The sequence below is a fragment of the Molothrus ater genome, chromosome 17 (genome assembly GCF_012460135.2).
Source record: "Molothrus ater isolate BHLD 08-10-18 breed brown headed cowbird chromosome 17, BPBGC_Mater_1.1, whole genome shotgun sequence".
NCBI lineage: Eukaryota > Metazoa > Chordata > Aves > Passeriformes > Icteridae > Molothrus > Molothrus ater.
In genome coordinates, this window is record NC_050494.2 from 7904840 (window position 1) to 7920302 (window position 15463).

The window sequence follows — 15463 nt, forward strand, 5'->3', positions numbered from 1 at the left end:
AACTTGAGCAAAATGGAGCCATGTCTGAGCTCACCAATTCCAAGAACCCACACTGCCATGGGGTCATTCATCCTTTTAGTACTTCCCCAAGGCTCTCATTCTCCAGCTCCTCAGCTCTAGCTACATAAAACCTTTAATTTCTTTGAAGAATCCTTGTATTTCAGTGTGAGTGGCTTTTCCTCTTTTAATCCCAGCACTGAAGTTTGAGGCTGGTACTCTTGAAAACATTCCCATAGAGACCCCAGCTGTTCTGCAATGACTTTTCTTGGGCATCCCACTTTTTAGGAGAATTCCTGCAGAAACATCATCTCTTAGGTCCAATAAACATTCATCTTGGAATTTAGGTCTCTAAGGACTTGCTTCCACTGCTATCTCTCTCAATCTAGGATAAAATAGCAATTCTGTGATGTACTTTGGCAAGAACGAGACAGCATCTCTAAGCACCCCCTTAGGTGGAATCTAACACCTAGTTTGAACTCTCTTTTTCACCCAAAAATCTGAACAAAAAGCTACACATTCTGGGAATACTTCTTCAACAGTATCCCAGTTCAGAAGAAATGAAAGCAAATGTTTTCCATAACCACCAAATAACCAAGTTTGTCCAATTAGGACAAATTAATTCTAAATTTCCATTTCTCCCCCTCTACTAAGCAGCACAACAGTAGCAAGCAGCCCTGCTCATGGGTGTAAGCAGGTATTTCAGCAAAATATAAAAGTAAGAAATCAGAGCACAATATCAAGTAAGAAATAATTATTAAAACTTTAATCTAGATGTGTCCACTCTTCATAATGCCAGCAGTTTTGTCCTCCAACACAATTGAGCACTTGGGCTGTTTAGTTCTGCTTGCTGCCCAAACTAGCCAGAGATGCTGATGGCTCTGTAGCCAAGAGACCTGCACTAGCAGAAGCTGGGGCAGCAGCTCACAGCAAGTCACTTGCCAGATAAATGTCTCCCCAAACAGGGCTTCAGCTATAAAACAGCAAGGTGGTTTAATACTCTAATTTACACAAAGAATTACCTTTAAGCATGGGCAAGATTTATATTTGTGGTCATCTAAACATCAACAAGGAAGGCCAGACCCGCGCTACACTGGCTTGAAGGAACCTCACTTAACACAATTCAAGCTAAATGTAGACTAAAATGCTAAAAAACAAGACACTTGAAAATAGCACTTAGTGTAAAAACATAAGACAGCTGTGCCAGATGCACACATCTGTGTGGCCAGTCTTTATCAAAAACTCTTCTGCAGGAAAGGGCTTCAGCCCACTAGCCAGAGACAGCGAGCAGATTAGGAATTTTTATTTAGTTAGGTATAAAATATCTGTATGCAATATCAAAACCTGGTTTAGTCTCTAGAGAAGATGGGGTCTGTATACACAGCAAGGCCAGGAGGCACTGCTGAAATGCCACAGGCTCAGGTGGAGTTTAACTACTCAGTACAACAATGAAACCAAGCATAGGAGTTCAGACTGAGCAGTCATGGAAAAACAATTGCTCCCTCTCTCCCTACCAAGGGAGTGGAGAGGGATGGGATCTCCCAGCATTTGTCACATGGATGTGGATGCTCATCAGCATCGGAATCTGTCTGAGAAGTTGGGAGACTTTGGCACAGTCAGTGGTTGATGACTGGACTTCACTTCCAGGCTGCGGTATTTGCGTATTGGGTTTGCCTTGTGAACCTGTGGAAAAATAAATATGAGCAAGGGCAAAACAAAGCAAATGGTTGCAGTTATGATGAAGCTGAAATTTGCAGGTGAGCTGTGGATGAAGTGAAGGTAAGCATCTGCCTGAGACCACCACACCACCCTGGGCACTGGAGTGAGGTAGTGGGAAAATGCACAGCACATGCTGGGGTTGTGAGTTTTACTAAGATCATTCTGCTTTGATAACTACACATGTGCAGCTCCAAAACTCAGCCATCTCAGCACAGCTGCCTTCTTTGTTTGCATGGTTTTGTAGGTTTGGTTTTTTTAAACCAGTTGTGAAGTTAGTGAGTCATCAATTTGCAAAAGGGAACCTTGAAAAGGCAGTTTTAGCACAGCTCAACTGTGACATTAGCTCCATAAGGATATTCCCACATTCCTTTGGGTTACTTTATAGCCCTTGCTCACAAACAGCTCACTTACCATTTCTTGTCTTAGCTTAGCAACTTCTTCCTTTTCACGCTCCTCTTGCTCCTGCCTGATCTGCTCCTCATACCTCTCCTTTAAGGCTTCTGCGTCTGCCAATCGCTTTTCAAATTCTTGCCGTTCTCTTGCTCTTCTTTCTGTTGCCAGCTCAAAGCTTTCAGGAACTACAGAACCAGAAAGGCTCTCTAAGTTTAGAAATAGAGGAGATAATATTGGTTCAAAGACAGTCAGGTAAAGCAGAGCAGCACTAATGTCAATGGAAGCCTCCCTTTGGAGAGCTTCCCCTTGGCAAGGGTGGTTAGGAGATACCTCCAGGCTTCAGGAAAAGAGAAAACTTTACTCCCAGACGTGAGCAGTGTTAATGCAGACGTCACCCCATCATGGGTGTTCTCATGGGAGGGAGCAAGCACACAATTGTTAGTACAAACAAGCTTTTGGCTGGTTTTATGCTCTACAAATCTCAGCCTACCCAAGCAGTAAATGCCTTCATCTCACTAGAAACGGGAGGGAAAGAGTGACAGCGCTGCAGAAATGCCAGCTGTCTCTGCAGGGAGCTCCTCACATTCTCAGTACCCTTATCCTGAGCTGGCACACATCAATCATCTGCCAATTGCAGCAGAGCTTCTAAATACAGCTGCCATGCTGGAGCAGGACAGGGGGGTGGAGAGGAAATCCCCCTGCTCCCAAGGGACACAAGCTGTTAGGCAATTAGTTGATTAAATGCAAGGCACTATCGGCTGTGCTGATGAAGAAGAGGCAACAGCCAGAAAAAAACATGACTTAATTGCCTCAGTTCTGAGCTATCAGCCAAACCCGTGCAGCAAGTACTTGCAACTCCACCTGATAGCATCCTATGTTCCTTTTTGGGCACAAAAGGCTCCTGGTAAACGACTGTGTTGGGACGAGCTTTAAAACATGCTGCCTCTTTCTGCCTTTTCAAGTCCTCTTCAAGCTGCAAGAAAAGAGAGCACATCAAGTGCAGGCAGAAAGAGACCATCTCCTCCTGACCCAGACTCCAGCACTCCCTACACTGGAAAAGCCATGCTGACTTAGTCAAATAATTTCCATACAAAATTATACTAAAGCCAAAAATTGGTGTCACTTGTTGCCTGACAGTTGCTTTGCCAAAAAATAGCCTGAAGAAAGTTTCAGGTGTCCACTGCAGACTTCACATGAGAAAATACGTATATTATTTATGTGACAATAAATTCCTGGAGATAGTCAGCAAAGAGATTCAGCTGCACAGAGCTGGTGCTTAGAAAATGCCCCACAGCTGTTCATACAATTGTGGTAAATCCCATAATTTACCACTAAGTGAGAAAAATAAAAACAAACCATTGACCAATCCTTAACCCAATAGCACAAGTCTCATGCCAAGTACAGAAAAATTCCAACTCAGCTACTGATTCACTTCAAGGAGGACAGTTTCTCTAATCAACCACAACTCCAGTTGATTTAGGTCTGGTCATTCCCATTACCCTTTTCATCCTACCTGCTGTTTCCAGCTCTGGAGTTTGGCAGCTCCCCGTTCATCCACCTGCAGATGGAATGGCTCAGGCTGAGTTGCAGTTTTGACCTTCTTTTCTGGCAGTTTAACTTGGTCAAAGTAAGGCAGAGGCAGCGCTTTGAACTTCGGCACCTGAAATAAACAACTCAAAATATTTCTTGTCCTTTCCCCGGAGGTTTAATAGACAACAGCAAATCCTATCACACTCTTTTTACTGAAGGAGTAGAATCCAAGATAGCTTTTGTTTCTTACCTCTTCCTTCTGTAGTTCTTCTATTTTTTTCTCTTTTTGTATTTGTCGCTCTCTGTCCCGGGCATCAAAAGAGAAGGGGCAAACTTCCACGTGCCTCTGCTCTGGCATTTTGGGTTTGAAAGGAACTCCATAATGTGGCATAGGATTAGCTTTGATCACAGCCACCTCCTCTTTTTCCTAAAGGATATTAGCATTAGGATCTGATTTTTTACTTTTGTATAGGCTGCAACTCCTGCCAAGCAAAGCCACAAAGAGTTTTGAATGAGCTCCTTTGATAAGGGGCACAGCAGGGTCACACAAACAGTGGACACTGCAAAAATTAGGAATCCAAGAAGTACCAATTTACTGGCATCCTGAACCACAGGCCCAATTCTTCCTTTTGTGAAACCACTCTCAATTCTAGTACTCATTCAAATTAGACTGTAATTATTTAATATCCCCTTGACAAGAAGGAAAGGAAGAAGGATGTGAAGCTTTCAGAATCCTGCTCCCCACCTCAGGGAGAAGAAAGGTCATGTGTAATATTTGCCTTCAGTGACAGAATAGGGAAGGATGAGAAATCTAAGCAGTTCACCTTCCTCATTTATAGCAGCAACACCTCAGAAACCCTCATCAGTGCCCTAGCATTTAAATTATTTCATTTTTAATGAGAACTTAGTTTCTGTAAAATGAGTAACAATAACCAGATTGTTTCAAGTGAATGGCACAGGCAAAGGTAACCACTGGAGGAACTGCTCACAGGAGGGAAGGAAGGGGCTTCCAGCCCCAGAGCATCCCACCTACATCCAGAGGCACAGCAGGCACTGCAGTGAGAGCTGGGCCTGGCTCCAGCCTCGTCACAACTGTTACCTTTTCCTCCTCTCTGCCAGACACACGGGTCCTGCTTCTCAAGGTAAAGGCTGGAGACTTGGCGACTGTAATAGGAAGTGCTTTCTTCTCTGGAACACCCTGTTCAGAAAAGCCAGTAAGGAGTTACCCAAGGCCAAGTGCCAAGAAAACGCCTCAGAGAAACAACCTGACAGCACAGGATGTACCTACTGTGATTCTTACCTAATGACAGGCACTGTTTACTGAGATCGTTAAACACATAATGCAACATAGCTACAAACATTTTGAAGCTCATTGCCACCAATTCCCAAGCCTGGGTATTATTAAACCTCTTACCACAACATCCTCCAGGATTTTTGTGGGACATGGCCTGGAATGGAATTCGAAGCGCTCTTCCTCCTGCTGCTTCTTACTCTCACGCTCCTGAATCCTTTTTTCTATTTCCAGCTGAAAGCCAATAGGTTGGGTGAGCTTCTTCACAGGGGGTTTCTTGGGCAGGAGTGGCCCACCCTCAAAGATTTTGTGATTGACTTCTCGTGCTTTGAATTTGTACCTATGCAGGAACAATGGAGACAGTCACCAGTCATACACTGTATGTTAGTGTGCAACTACAGTTAGCAATTCTTCCTTTGCCTTCAAAACAGCAAGATTAATAAGGAAAATCTTATGGATTGTTTTCCTAGAAATCCAAACCTTTGCCTACAGGCAAGTTTTGAAGTGCATGCAGGCTGCATTGCTATATTGGGTTTGCTTTACTCATCATATACTGTACTCAACCCAAGATCAGCTCTCCTAAGAGCACATTCTTCAAAATGAATTGTTTATATTTCACTCCCCTACAATCAGAGCTAAAGAATTATGAACAACCTAAAGGAATCTCAATCATTCCCTGGAGGACTAGGGTAAGCCCTTACTTACTGTTGAATTTTCTCTATTTCCTCTGCTTCTAACTCTGCAGCAGGTTTGCAGGTGACAGGTCTCGAGCGCTGCTTCGTTCGCAGCACTGGTGTTTTGGGGTGTGTGGGCCCAGCCTTCACTGGCTTTTTTGAAACTGAGCCTACAAATTCAAGTCACAGAGACCAGCAGTTAATGGCAAGGCCTGCAACAATCACAGGCCATTTGCTCAGAGTAGTCAAAGCATCTCTTGCTCTGGACACAGCCAGGACAACTCACCTTCCTCAGATTTCCTGCTCCTCAAATGGTAACGAGGGGGTGTGCGTTTTTGGAACGCTTCTACCTGTTCAGCAATGGACACATATTCTGTTGTGGGTTCTTCATGTTTTCTTTTGTTTCCCTGGGACAGATTGAAAGGTTTGGGGACAGTGTGCCCCTTTGGCATTCGCACCTGGAGACAGAAAACCACAGTCAGTATTGGCCAGGAGGTTTTGATGACGTTTCCTTTCCCCACTGATGCACAGTATCTGTCCCTTCCTCTCACTGCAAAGAACACCTCACCTCACATTAAGCACAAGTGTTAACAGTCAGAAAATGCACAAGTTATATTGGGAAACTCTATTGAGCAGATTAAAGCACAAAGTGGAATGACTGGAAGATCTGACATTAAAGGGCTCCTTTTTCCACAAGGTTTCTTTGGAGTCTTGTGGCAACACAGAGACACAGGAAGTCTGCAGTCACATTTGCACAACACCTGCCTCCTGTGGTAACCTCTCTGCGGGTATCAGCCCAAGCATTGCACAAGCAGCAGGGAGGTGATGGCAAGAATCAGTGAGCTGAGTGCTGGCAACACTCTGGCTCTCACCGGAGAAGGGGGATGCTTCCTCAGGACTGCTGCAAAATCCAGCTCCTTGTACTCGTTCCCAGGCTGGCTTTCTGCATTCTGTTTAATTCTATTCTCTGTGCAGAAGTGGAAATTAATTGGCTTTGTTACTTGACCAACAGGTTTCTTCACGGGTTGTCCTAGAGAAAAAGAACATGTAAGGACTGGAAGACTTTTGCTGTGGGGTACAATTTGTGGAAATAAAAAAGCATTTAATTTCTAACAACTAGGTAAATTTTTAGAGAACTCATCTTTAACATTTCAAAACATGACATAATCCAAACCCACCTGTTTCCAGGCAGTTTAGGGGCTGATCTACATTAAATGCCTCCTAATAGTTATTGCAAAGTCTGAAATGCTTGTTTTCAAAGGTACTTGCACAGCTCTGTGCAGCACTCTCCAGCTGAGCCCAGTGCAGCTTCATTCAGCAATTCAGGCAGAGCCCACCTGCTCCAGCAATAGCTGCTTTCAGAGACTCCTCGTTCTTCTTCCGCAGCTCCATAACCTCCTGCTGCAACTGCTGCATCTTTTCCAGCTCCTGCTCCTCTGTACTCTTTGCCTTGCTAGAAGGTTTGGTCCTCCTGCATAAAGACATTAAAAACTAAGATATGCCTTTCTGCTTCCCTGGTTATTAGCATGATGTTTGTGCAAGGAATATGCTTATGTCCAGCCTCGCTGTAGGAGCATCACCAGTTATAAAAAGAGATGTGCTTGGGTTTTGTTTGTTCAAGAAATCTCACAGCCAGCTGCTATTCTGCAGACTCATTTGCTGTGTGCATTCTCAACCCATTAGGAAGAACAACTTTTTCCTCAAAAGAAAAGCAAAAGCTTTTCTGTGCAGTGGTTCAGCCAGTGAAGTACATTTCATCCTAATACTGTTGCCTTGACCCAGTGTTTACTAAATGTGATACCATCACATGCTAAGTTGAAGCTGAAAACACACAGCCAGGACTGTCACCTAAATCAACTGTGATTAGCACACAAGTCACAAGAAAGCCACGTACTTCAACATTGTTGGCGTGGAGGGCATGGTCTGTTTGCTTTTCCCTCTCCCTGGAGAGAGGTCAGGATCCTGCAGGGGCTCTTTCTTTGTGGACGTTTCTGTCACCTTCTCTCTGCTACCAGAACTAAGAGAAAAAGTTGTTAGGGCAAACCCCTTGAATTAACTGTGTTCTAAATAAGTTACTACCTGCAGCTCTCACCACCATGCATAACATCCCAACACCTGGTGAGGTCTAAGGTATGCCAGGCTGGCCTTACCTCACCCCAGGCCCAGGTATGGACCATCCAGCTTTCTCTGGTACTCTAAGGCTGCAGAAGGGAAGATGAATTACTGAGTTTTTGGAACTTTTCTGGAAAAGGGATGTACACTGTAGATCACTGAGATACAGCAGTGTTTCAAAGATCACACTTCAATTTCCTGACCTCAAGCTTATCACCATATACTTTAGTGGTTAAGTTAATTTGAGAAATATTTTGGCTGTGACTTGTTCATAGCTAATGACTGCCTGATGACTTCTGGATGGATAAGTTCAGACAAATTTAAAGCTGACAGACACTGAGTAAGAAGGTGAAGAAGCCCATGCTTATTTAATTCACATGTCCATCTCCAAACAGAGCAATGCCTTCAGTATTTACAGCCATTTCTCGTTCATGAAATCAGTATCAGCAACCAGTTCCAGCCACTACCCCCTAACTTTCCTGTAAGAACCATCTCAGACAGGCAAAAACCCTTTCCAAAGAAATAGTTGTAGCCCTTTTCCCAGCCCTAAACAGAAGGACTTGGATGACATACAGTCTCATTTTCTTCAAGGGTGGAACATCTTCCTTATTATCCACGGCATTAGCAATTCTCTCTGCTTTGATTCTGCCTGGCTGCTTGCGCTGCTGGGTCTTCCCCTGCTTTGCAGCCAGTCTCCTGCCTGGTCTAGAGTAGAACAGAAAGTAGAAGTCAGTTTTCCCACAGATCTGAGTACACACCTGACCTGGATAACACATTTATGCCAGTGCATCCCCTAACTCCACCACACAAATTGTGTTTGACACAACAATCCAAATACAGTATGATTTATTAAAGTTTAACAACCCATAAACTAAATATTCCTTTCTATATATGAGCATGCAGAGCCCCTTGCATTCTTATCAAGAATGAGTTCTGCCCAAGTCAGGCAGATATAAACAAAGAAACTTTATAAGCCACCTCAGTTTCAGATATCCACACATTCCAGAAGAGAAGCTCCTGGTGCTGCTGAGTCTCATTTGACAAGTATGTGAGACACTGCATTACATTTCCACCCTAGAGACTGCCCCTCCAACTTAGCCAGCAGATCAGATGTCCCAATGCACCATCTCCATGTTGGAAAACTCCAGCCCCACAGGATGTCCCAAGAACAGCTTAGAACTGCAGATCCTGAGAGCAAGGATCTGCTTAGTTACACCATCATCAATCACTGTACAAACTGAACACAAATATTTCACCTCTGAGGGGCCTCTGCAGGGGCAGCAGCTCTCCAGGTTGCCAGGGACCCGATGATATTCTGAGGGACTGTGTTGTCCTGGGCACATTCTGCTTCACCATCGTTTTCACCTGAGAAAGGGGCAAGTGTCAGCTCATCTATATACACATATACAGAACAACAAGTAAAACCACAGGAGACCTTGTAGATAATGTAGATGTAGAGTTTATGAAGATGGCCCCACAAAAGCCAGACAGAGGCCTTTCCATTTTGTCAGTGAAAAGCAGGTAAAATTTATTCCCTCCCTGCCACACCATGCCAGCTTACTCATTGCTACTTCTTGTGATGGGACAGAAGACAGAATAACATCAGGCTTTGAAAAAGCAGGGCTGCAGTGTGAGACCTTTGCCAGATTTTCTGCAGGAGGGACATTCTCCAGATTGGCTTTTTCATCTGTAAGGAGAGAAAGACTTTCACTATACACACTGTTAGGAGTTGTTAACAATACCCCAGAATATCATTATGAGGTTAACAAAGGCAAGTTACAGATGACAAAATTTAAATACAAAAAAAACAGAACAAAAGAAACCCCATACACGATGAATTAAGCAGTTAACATAATGATTAATTGGCACAGAAGCCAGGCCTAAAACAAGGATCACACCAAGGTGTCACCCAACAAGGAACACCTCAAGGGGTTGGAAGCAACTTACCAAACCAGGAGTCTGCATTGTGCACATCATCCTCATTCAGAGTTGCAAAATCAATGCAGATGTTTGGGACATCAAAAGAATAACGGGATTCTGGCTTAGACATCTTCACAGTCACACTCTCCCCAAGAGTCCTCTGTCTGCACTGCTACAGCCCTTTAGACAACAACAGGGAATCAGTGGAATCATCCCCCACCCCTTTTCCTCTGCAGAGTTGCTAGGGACAGGCACTGGGACAGGCATTGGGACATCCCCCCCTTCTTGCACTTCACACCTTTGGGCAGAACTCCTCATAAGCAATGCAGAGTTTTATCCTACTGCTGATCTGCAAAGCTAAGGATATTTCACCACTGTTGACATTTGCAGGTACAAAACTATCAGAAAGATCAAGTTTTGATGGGATTTTTTCTGTACCTGTGGGTGCCAGAATTGTATTTTTTAAGGAGTAAAGTATAAAGTTTTTCCAGAAAGTGATTGATTACCACTTCCTTCCCTCACCACACACAAAGAAGAGTTCTTACCCTTACAAGATTTACAAACCTGATGAGATACACTCCAGAGCACTGTAATGCACAGCCTCTCTCTCTGAAGGGCTACAAAAAAGTGCTAACAATACAAAGGTGCTCTTCAGTATAATAAATTGATTTTCAAAGCAGGAAGAGGGTTCTCTAGAACACTGTAACTGGGCAAACAGTCAGAAGGAGGGCAGTGTCAAGCCCTCTTGCATTCCTTAGCACTAGCCCAAGGCTGGCCAGGCTATAAACAAACTGAGCACTGTGACCCATGTCAAACAGTCCCTGCAGTTAATTAATGAAGCACTGACAGCAAGAGGAGTCCCTGTGTCAACAGGTGATATTAAACTCAATGGAACAGGAATAAAGCCAGTGACAAAGTTATAAACTCTGAAATTATACAAAACCTTCTTGCAAAGGTGCTTTTGTGATGCCTTAAACAGCTGTGAGGCAAAGCCCACAAGGATGTTATTAAACACTCTCCAAGGAAATCACCTGAACTTTTCTTTGATGAATCCAAGCAATTCCAAAGCAGCATATTCCTAACCCACAGAGCCTCAGCCCTGAGCCACCTGTCTAGGCCAACCACACATGGTTCAAAACCCAGATGGTGTTCCTCAATAAATAAGAAAATGGTCAAGAGTACAGCAAAGCAGTGTTTAGGGGGTACCATGCTGGTCACAAACACTGTGGGTGCACTGAGAAGCCTCCAGCTCCCCAGAGCAGAGCTGTGATAGTTAAAGGCAAGAACGTCATTAGAGAAGCACCAGCTACATGGCTGGGAAGATGTCAAGGTAGGGCCCAAAGAAGGCAAACAGAAGAATTAGAGCCAAAACCAACTGTAACTGAGCTCGAGACTCGGCTGGAATCAAATGCTTTCCTACTGCCCTTAATCAAGATAGAATTTCTGTCAACACTTTAGACTTTTTTAAAAATCAAATGCGTCATCTGCATTCTCCCCTCACCCTCTCCCTCTCCAGTCAGAGTCAGAGCTCTGGGCATCATGTTTCACAGCTACTTGTGCCCACTGCTACATTGCTGCAGTTTGCAGCTTTTTACTGAGTGGAGCCCATATTCCATAGTGTCACCACCCTCATCACCGACCTCATTGCTGACCCCTTTCTCTCTCCCCTCTATCCCAGACAGAAGAGAATAATCAGGAAAAGGATTGTATTACTGCCTGTTTCATACTCTGTTTCTTGAAAGAGACAACAGGGAGATAAAAGTTATTGTGACTGAACTCCAGAAAGTCCATTTCAGTCAGATGAACTCATGGCATGTGCTTCTCAAATCCCTACATATCCTCTAAGTCCTGCCTGGAACAGGACTGATGGTGAAGCAGCAGCTCACTGAGAGGCATCCTGCTCCTCCACCCACCGACTCAGGCTGGGACAGGGATCAGCCAGGAATGCTCCAGTGATTTATCACTCCTGTGCCCACCACCAGGCATCTGCAAACCCAACAGGCTCTGCCAAGCACAGCCCACTCCCTGCAGGCATTTTAAAACACCCCATCATGATTCTGACAGCACAACCACATTTATCTCCATCCAAAATTCTTTCTCTCCACCGCAGCATTCATCCACCGGAAGGGAGGCGTGGAAATTTTCCCTCATTAATAGGGACGTTCCCTAATTAGCAGGCAGCGTGTGCATTTCCCAGGCGTGATTACAGGCACGCTGTAATCCTACACAGCTCGGCGTGGATTTAAAGCATGACCCTGCTCTCCCCCACATCCATCACCTCCCGTGTCGACGCGGGTGTCTGCAGCCAGCCAGGGGAACCCTCACCCCCCTTCTGCAGGATCAGCTTTCACCTGCTTTGCAGAGCTGCCCAGGCAGGAAAGGGGGATCTGATCTTCTCTCCTGCAAAAAGACCCCCCCAATTCTTAACTTAATTAAAAGCTTCATTTGCTTTCTAGGTCTGCTCTCTCACTGACCTAAATGTGCCTCCAGAGCAGCACAGCTGTATCCACAGGGAGGAACGGGCAGTGGGTTCCTCTGGACATCAGGTTTCTTTTGAGTAACTACACTTTGGCACGTTCCAGAAGAGTGCCTTGGCGTGGTTTAGATTAGTTAGCTTTGAAAAAGGATTACACTAAGTTGGAACAAGCACTCCTATCCCAGAATAAGACTGATCCAACAGCAAGTGCAATAGGTATTTTGGAATAACTTCACACCTCTCTCTAATCCAAATTAGCTTTAAAATTCTGACACAATTCCATCACAGATGTGTTCAGTGTCTTTGTCTTAATGTAGTTGGGAATTTTGTGCCAACAGCACAATTTGCCCGGACAAAGAATCCTCCCAGCCATTTAGGCCATGGTGTTGGAGATAGGATGCAGCATTCCAAGATGAGAAATCAAGGACAGAGGGAGAGAAAATGGAGGAGTGTAAGAGAGTAGCAAGGACAGGATAGGGACACAGAAAGGTTGTGATAGGACAAGTGGGAATGGCTTTAAACTAAAAGAGGAGAGATTTAGATTGGATATTAGGCAGAAAATCTTCCCTGTAAGGGTGGTAAGGCTCTGGCAAGGGCTGCCCACAGAGAAGCTGTGGCTGCCCCATCCCTGGAAGTGTTGAAGGCCAGGTTGTACAGGGCTGATCCACTGGAAGGTGTCTCTGCCCAGAATGGTGATGGGGGCTTGGAAAAAGATGAGTTTTAAGGTCCCTTCCAACCCAAACCAGTCTGGATCCTGAGGAAGGCAGAGAGATCTGCACTTTCTGCAATGTAGCTAAGGCCCTGGTGAGCTGGAGATAATGCCTTATCACAACACACCACTGGAGCTTCACAAGTTACAAATGTTACTTATGGCAAATCCTACCAGGGACAGAAAGCCCAATAAACAACAACAGACACACAAGAGGCTACTCTAAGTTACACCGGCAGATAAACACAAAGCCAGCTGATCCACATGCCTCAGAACCCAAGACAGGCAACCAGGAATAAGCAAGAGAAGCTTCCCCAAGGCTGAGGCAGCTGCATGGGAACCTGCTCCAGCAATTCCAGGGCCTTCTGCTGGGCTTCAACCCCAGCTGCCACTTAAACACAGGATGCTCCACTAACCAGGCACCTTTAATTCCACCTGGCAGCTTCTTCATTGCCCTGCAACCCAGAGTTTTCTGTTCTTTTTATTGGGATAATAATCCAAAGGTCCTGGATGCTTTTCAGGGGTTAACATGTAAGTTGGAGCATTAGAAAGGGGTTAATACATAAGTTAGAGCATCTCTGAAGCTACAGTCCTGTCACAACAGCCTGCTGAGAACCATCCCACCACAAAGCCATCACCTGAACTCCCCCTGCATGACACTGGCAGCCTCAGAAAGTCACCTTTCATCCTTGCATTTCCCTGAGCAGGGTTAAGTGAACACTTCCAATGCTCTGGATCTACAGCTTCTCCCTCCTCTCTCAAAGTGCCCCTTACTCAAAGTTCAACTGGGCTTTTCTGCAGCACAGAATCAACAACGGATTCACCATCCCCCAAAACGCTTCTGTTCCATCATTTGATGCTCAAACTGGGAGACAAAGCCTTCAACTACCCCCAGGTGAGAGCTGAGCCCGCAGAAAGCTCCGCAGACCACCCCGAGCGGCAGCCAGGGCAGGGGAAAAGCTCTGGCACAGCCCTTGCTGTGCTAACGGCCCAGACCCGCCCCCATTCCCAAAAATAAACAGCCCTGACATCTCATGCTCCCTAAAAAAGATCCCACAAGTTTCAGAAGACATGAAGATGGGACATTCTAAGAATAGATGTTCAAGGAAAATAAAATTATTTTTAGCTAGCACAGCCTCAACTAATTGTTACATTAAGTTGAAGGTTAAAAAAAAAGCTAGCTTAAAAAAAGCCCCGCATAAAAGTAGCTCCCCTAATGCTTTTTTTTTTTTTGTTATTTGGGCCAGGTTTTGCCAGGTTCGCTTCCCTCCTTTTCCTGGGAAGCGGGATTTGGACTGAGAAGAAGTTACAGAGCTTTCCGTCGTGAAATATAGGGTTTCATCAGATTTCGTGATGGTTTAAAGACTTAAAGCTTTATTTCACTGCCGAGGCACCCACCCCACCGTAAGGCACACGCCCAGCGCTCCAGTACCGGGAACCCCCCGGCCCCGGCGGCTCCTCCCGTTACCGGCCGCAGGCTCCGGGCTCGGCTTCCCCGGGGAACGAGGGCTTCGCAGTCACTCCCCAGGGCTCCGTTACGAGCCCGCCCGCCAGGCGCCGTGATAGCGGCTCCGGCCACGGGCTGAGCGGCCGGAGCCCACCTTCCGCCTCCGTTTCCCAGCCGAGGCCCCGTTATCAATACCTGGGCTCGGAGTAGGCCCGAGGAACAGCCGCGTCGCCACGGCCGGAGCGAACGACCAGATACAGGGAAGGGCTACGGATCAGGGAAAGAGGGGCGAGGCCGGGGGTATCCGACCGGTGGCCCCGCACTCACCTCAGCAGCGCCGCCGCCACTCCGCGCGGGGCCCCTGCCGCCGCCGTTAACGGATTTCAAACAGGGCTCGCCAGTCCGAACCCACCAATCACCGCCTGGCACACGCCCTTTGAGGCGCGATGATTGGCCGGACCGCTTGAGGACCCGGATGAGCAGACGCCGAGCAATGCAGTAGCGCTCTTCCTGCAAAGCCTGGCGGGAAATGTAGTAAGTGCGTGCACAGTGCACAATGAGCGGGAGGGAACCGAACAACAACTCCCATAATGCACTGCGGGACAAAGTAGACCAATCAGAAAAGGCAATTCTTTGAATGTCGTTTCAGGCGGCCTATCAGTGGCTGGTGGGCGGGCCCCCAGAGCCAGTGTCAGCCGGTGCGGCCGTGGGGCCGGACTCTGGTACTGCGGCTGTATCAGTGTCCGCTGCCCGGCTTCCACCCGCTGCTTCTCAGCAGATCAGCCCTTCTGACTGCTGGGCCCAGGGAAGGCGGCTTACACCGCCTGGTAAGACCGGCTAGGTTCCTCGATGCTGTGAGGAGAAAGTGCCCTTTGCGCAGTGTCGTTATCGACCCCAAGTGCTGCATAATCTTCCCCGCGGCCTTGCAGAGGAAGGGGCAGCCAGCTGTTAACGCCGGGGGCAGGACTCGGCTGCCACAGTCGCTTTCTGTGCTCCAGCACTACCCGCATAAACCTCCCCTCACACTCCGCCACGGGCTCCCTGCGCACTATGGAGACACACAACACCCCACATTAGTACCAGACTGCTGTGAGAGCTTTGCGGTCGTGTCAGTGGCAGGGCCGTGCCCGCAGGGCGCGGTGAGAGCGGAGGCCCGAGCTGACCCCGCCATGGCCGGCAGGGGGCGCCCGTACTC

At 46.5% G+C, this 15463-nt stretch overlaps 1 protein-coding gene across 2 annotated transcripts; it reads right to left on the bottom strand.

Annotated features, from left to right (window-relative positions):
• Positions 1 to 736: 736 nt before the first annotated feature.
• TPX2 (TPX2 microtubule nucleation factor) lies at positions 737 to 14657 on the bottom strand. Of its 2 annotated transcripts, none has more exons than XM_036395615.1 (17): positions 14596 to 14657; positions 9664 to 9816; positions 9278 to 9403; positions 8973 to 9081; positions 8290 to 8421; positions 7499 to 7621; positions 6942 to 7075; positions 6477 to 6634; positions 5891 to 6062; positions 5636 to 5774; positions 5054 to 5270; positions 4739 to 4837; positions 3890 to 4066; positions 3623 to 3769; positions 2971 to 3082; positions 2128 to 2294; positions 737 to 1680 (listed from the first exon to the last, which is right to left on the bottom strand). In XM_036395615.1, exons 2-17 carry the CDS (start codon positions 9764 to 9766, stop codon positions 1570 to 1572), a joined length of 2226 nt encoding a protein of 741 aa, XP_036251508.1. In that variant the 5' UTR covers positions 9767 to 9816; positions 14596 to 14657; the 3' UTR covers positions 737 to 1569. The 2 variants fall into 2 exon arrangements, with proteins under 2 accessions (XP_036251508.1, XP_054372619.1); XM_054516644.1 differs by having other exon boundaries at positions 2128 to 2315.
• Between the last annotated feature and the right edge of the window lie 806 nt (positions 14658 to 15463).

Bases quoted from the DNA above. Each gene is read 5' to 3' on its own strand.
- TPX2 (XM_054516644.1), bottom strand. From the start codon at position 9,766: ATGTCTAAGCCAGAATCCCGTTATTCTTTTGATGTCCCAAACATCTGC. The intron at 7,076-7,498 runs GTACGTGGCTTT...GTCTTTATGCAG, and splicing joins TCCACGCCAACAATGTTGAA to GAGGACCAAACCTTCTAGCA. The intron at 3,083-3,622 runs GTAGGATGAAAA...CTTTTCTTGCAG, and splicing joins TCCAGAGCTGGAAACAGCAG to CTTGAAGAGGACTTGAAAAG.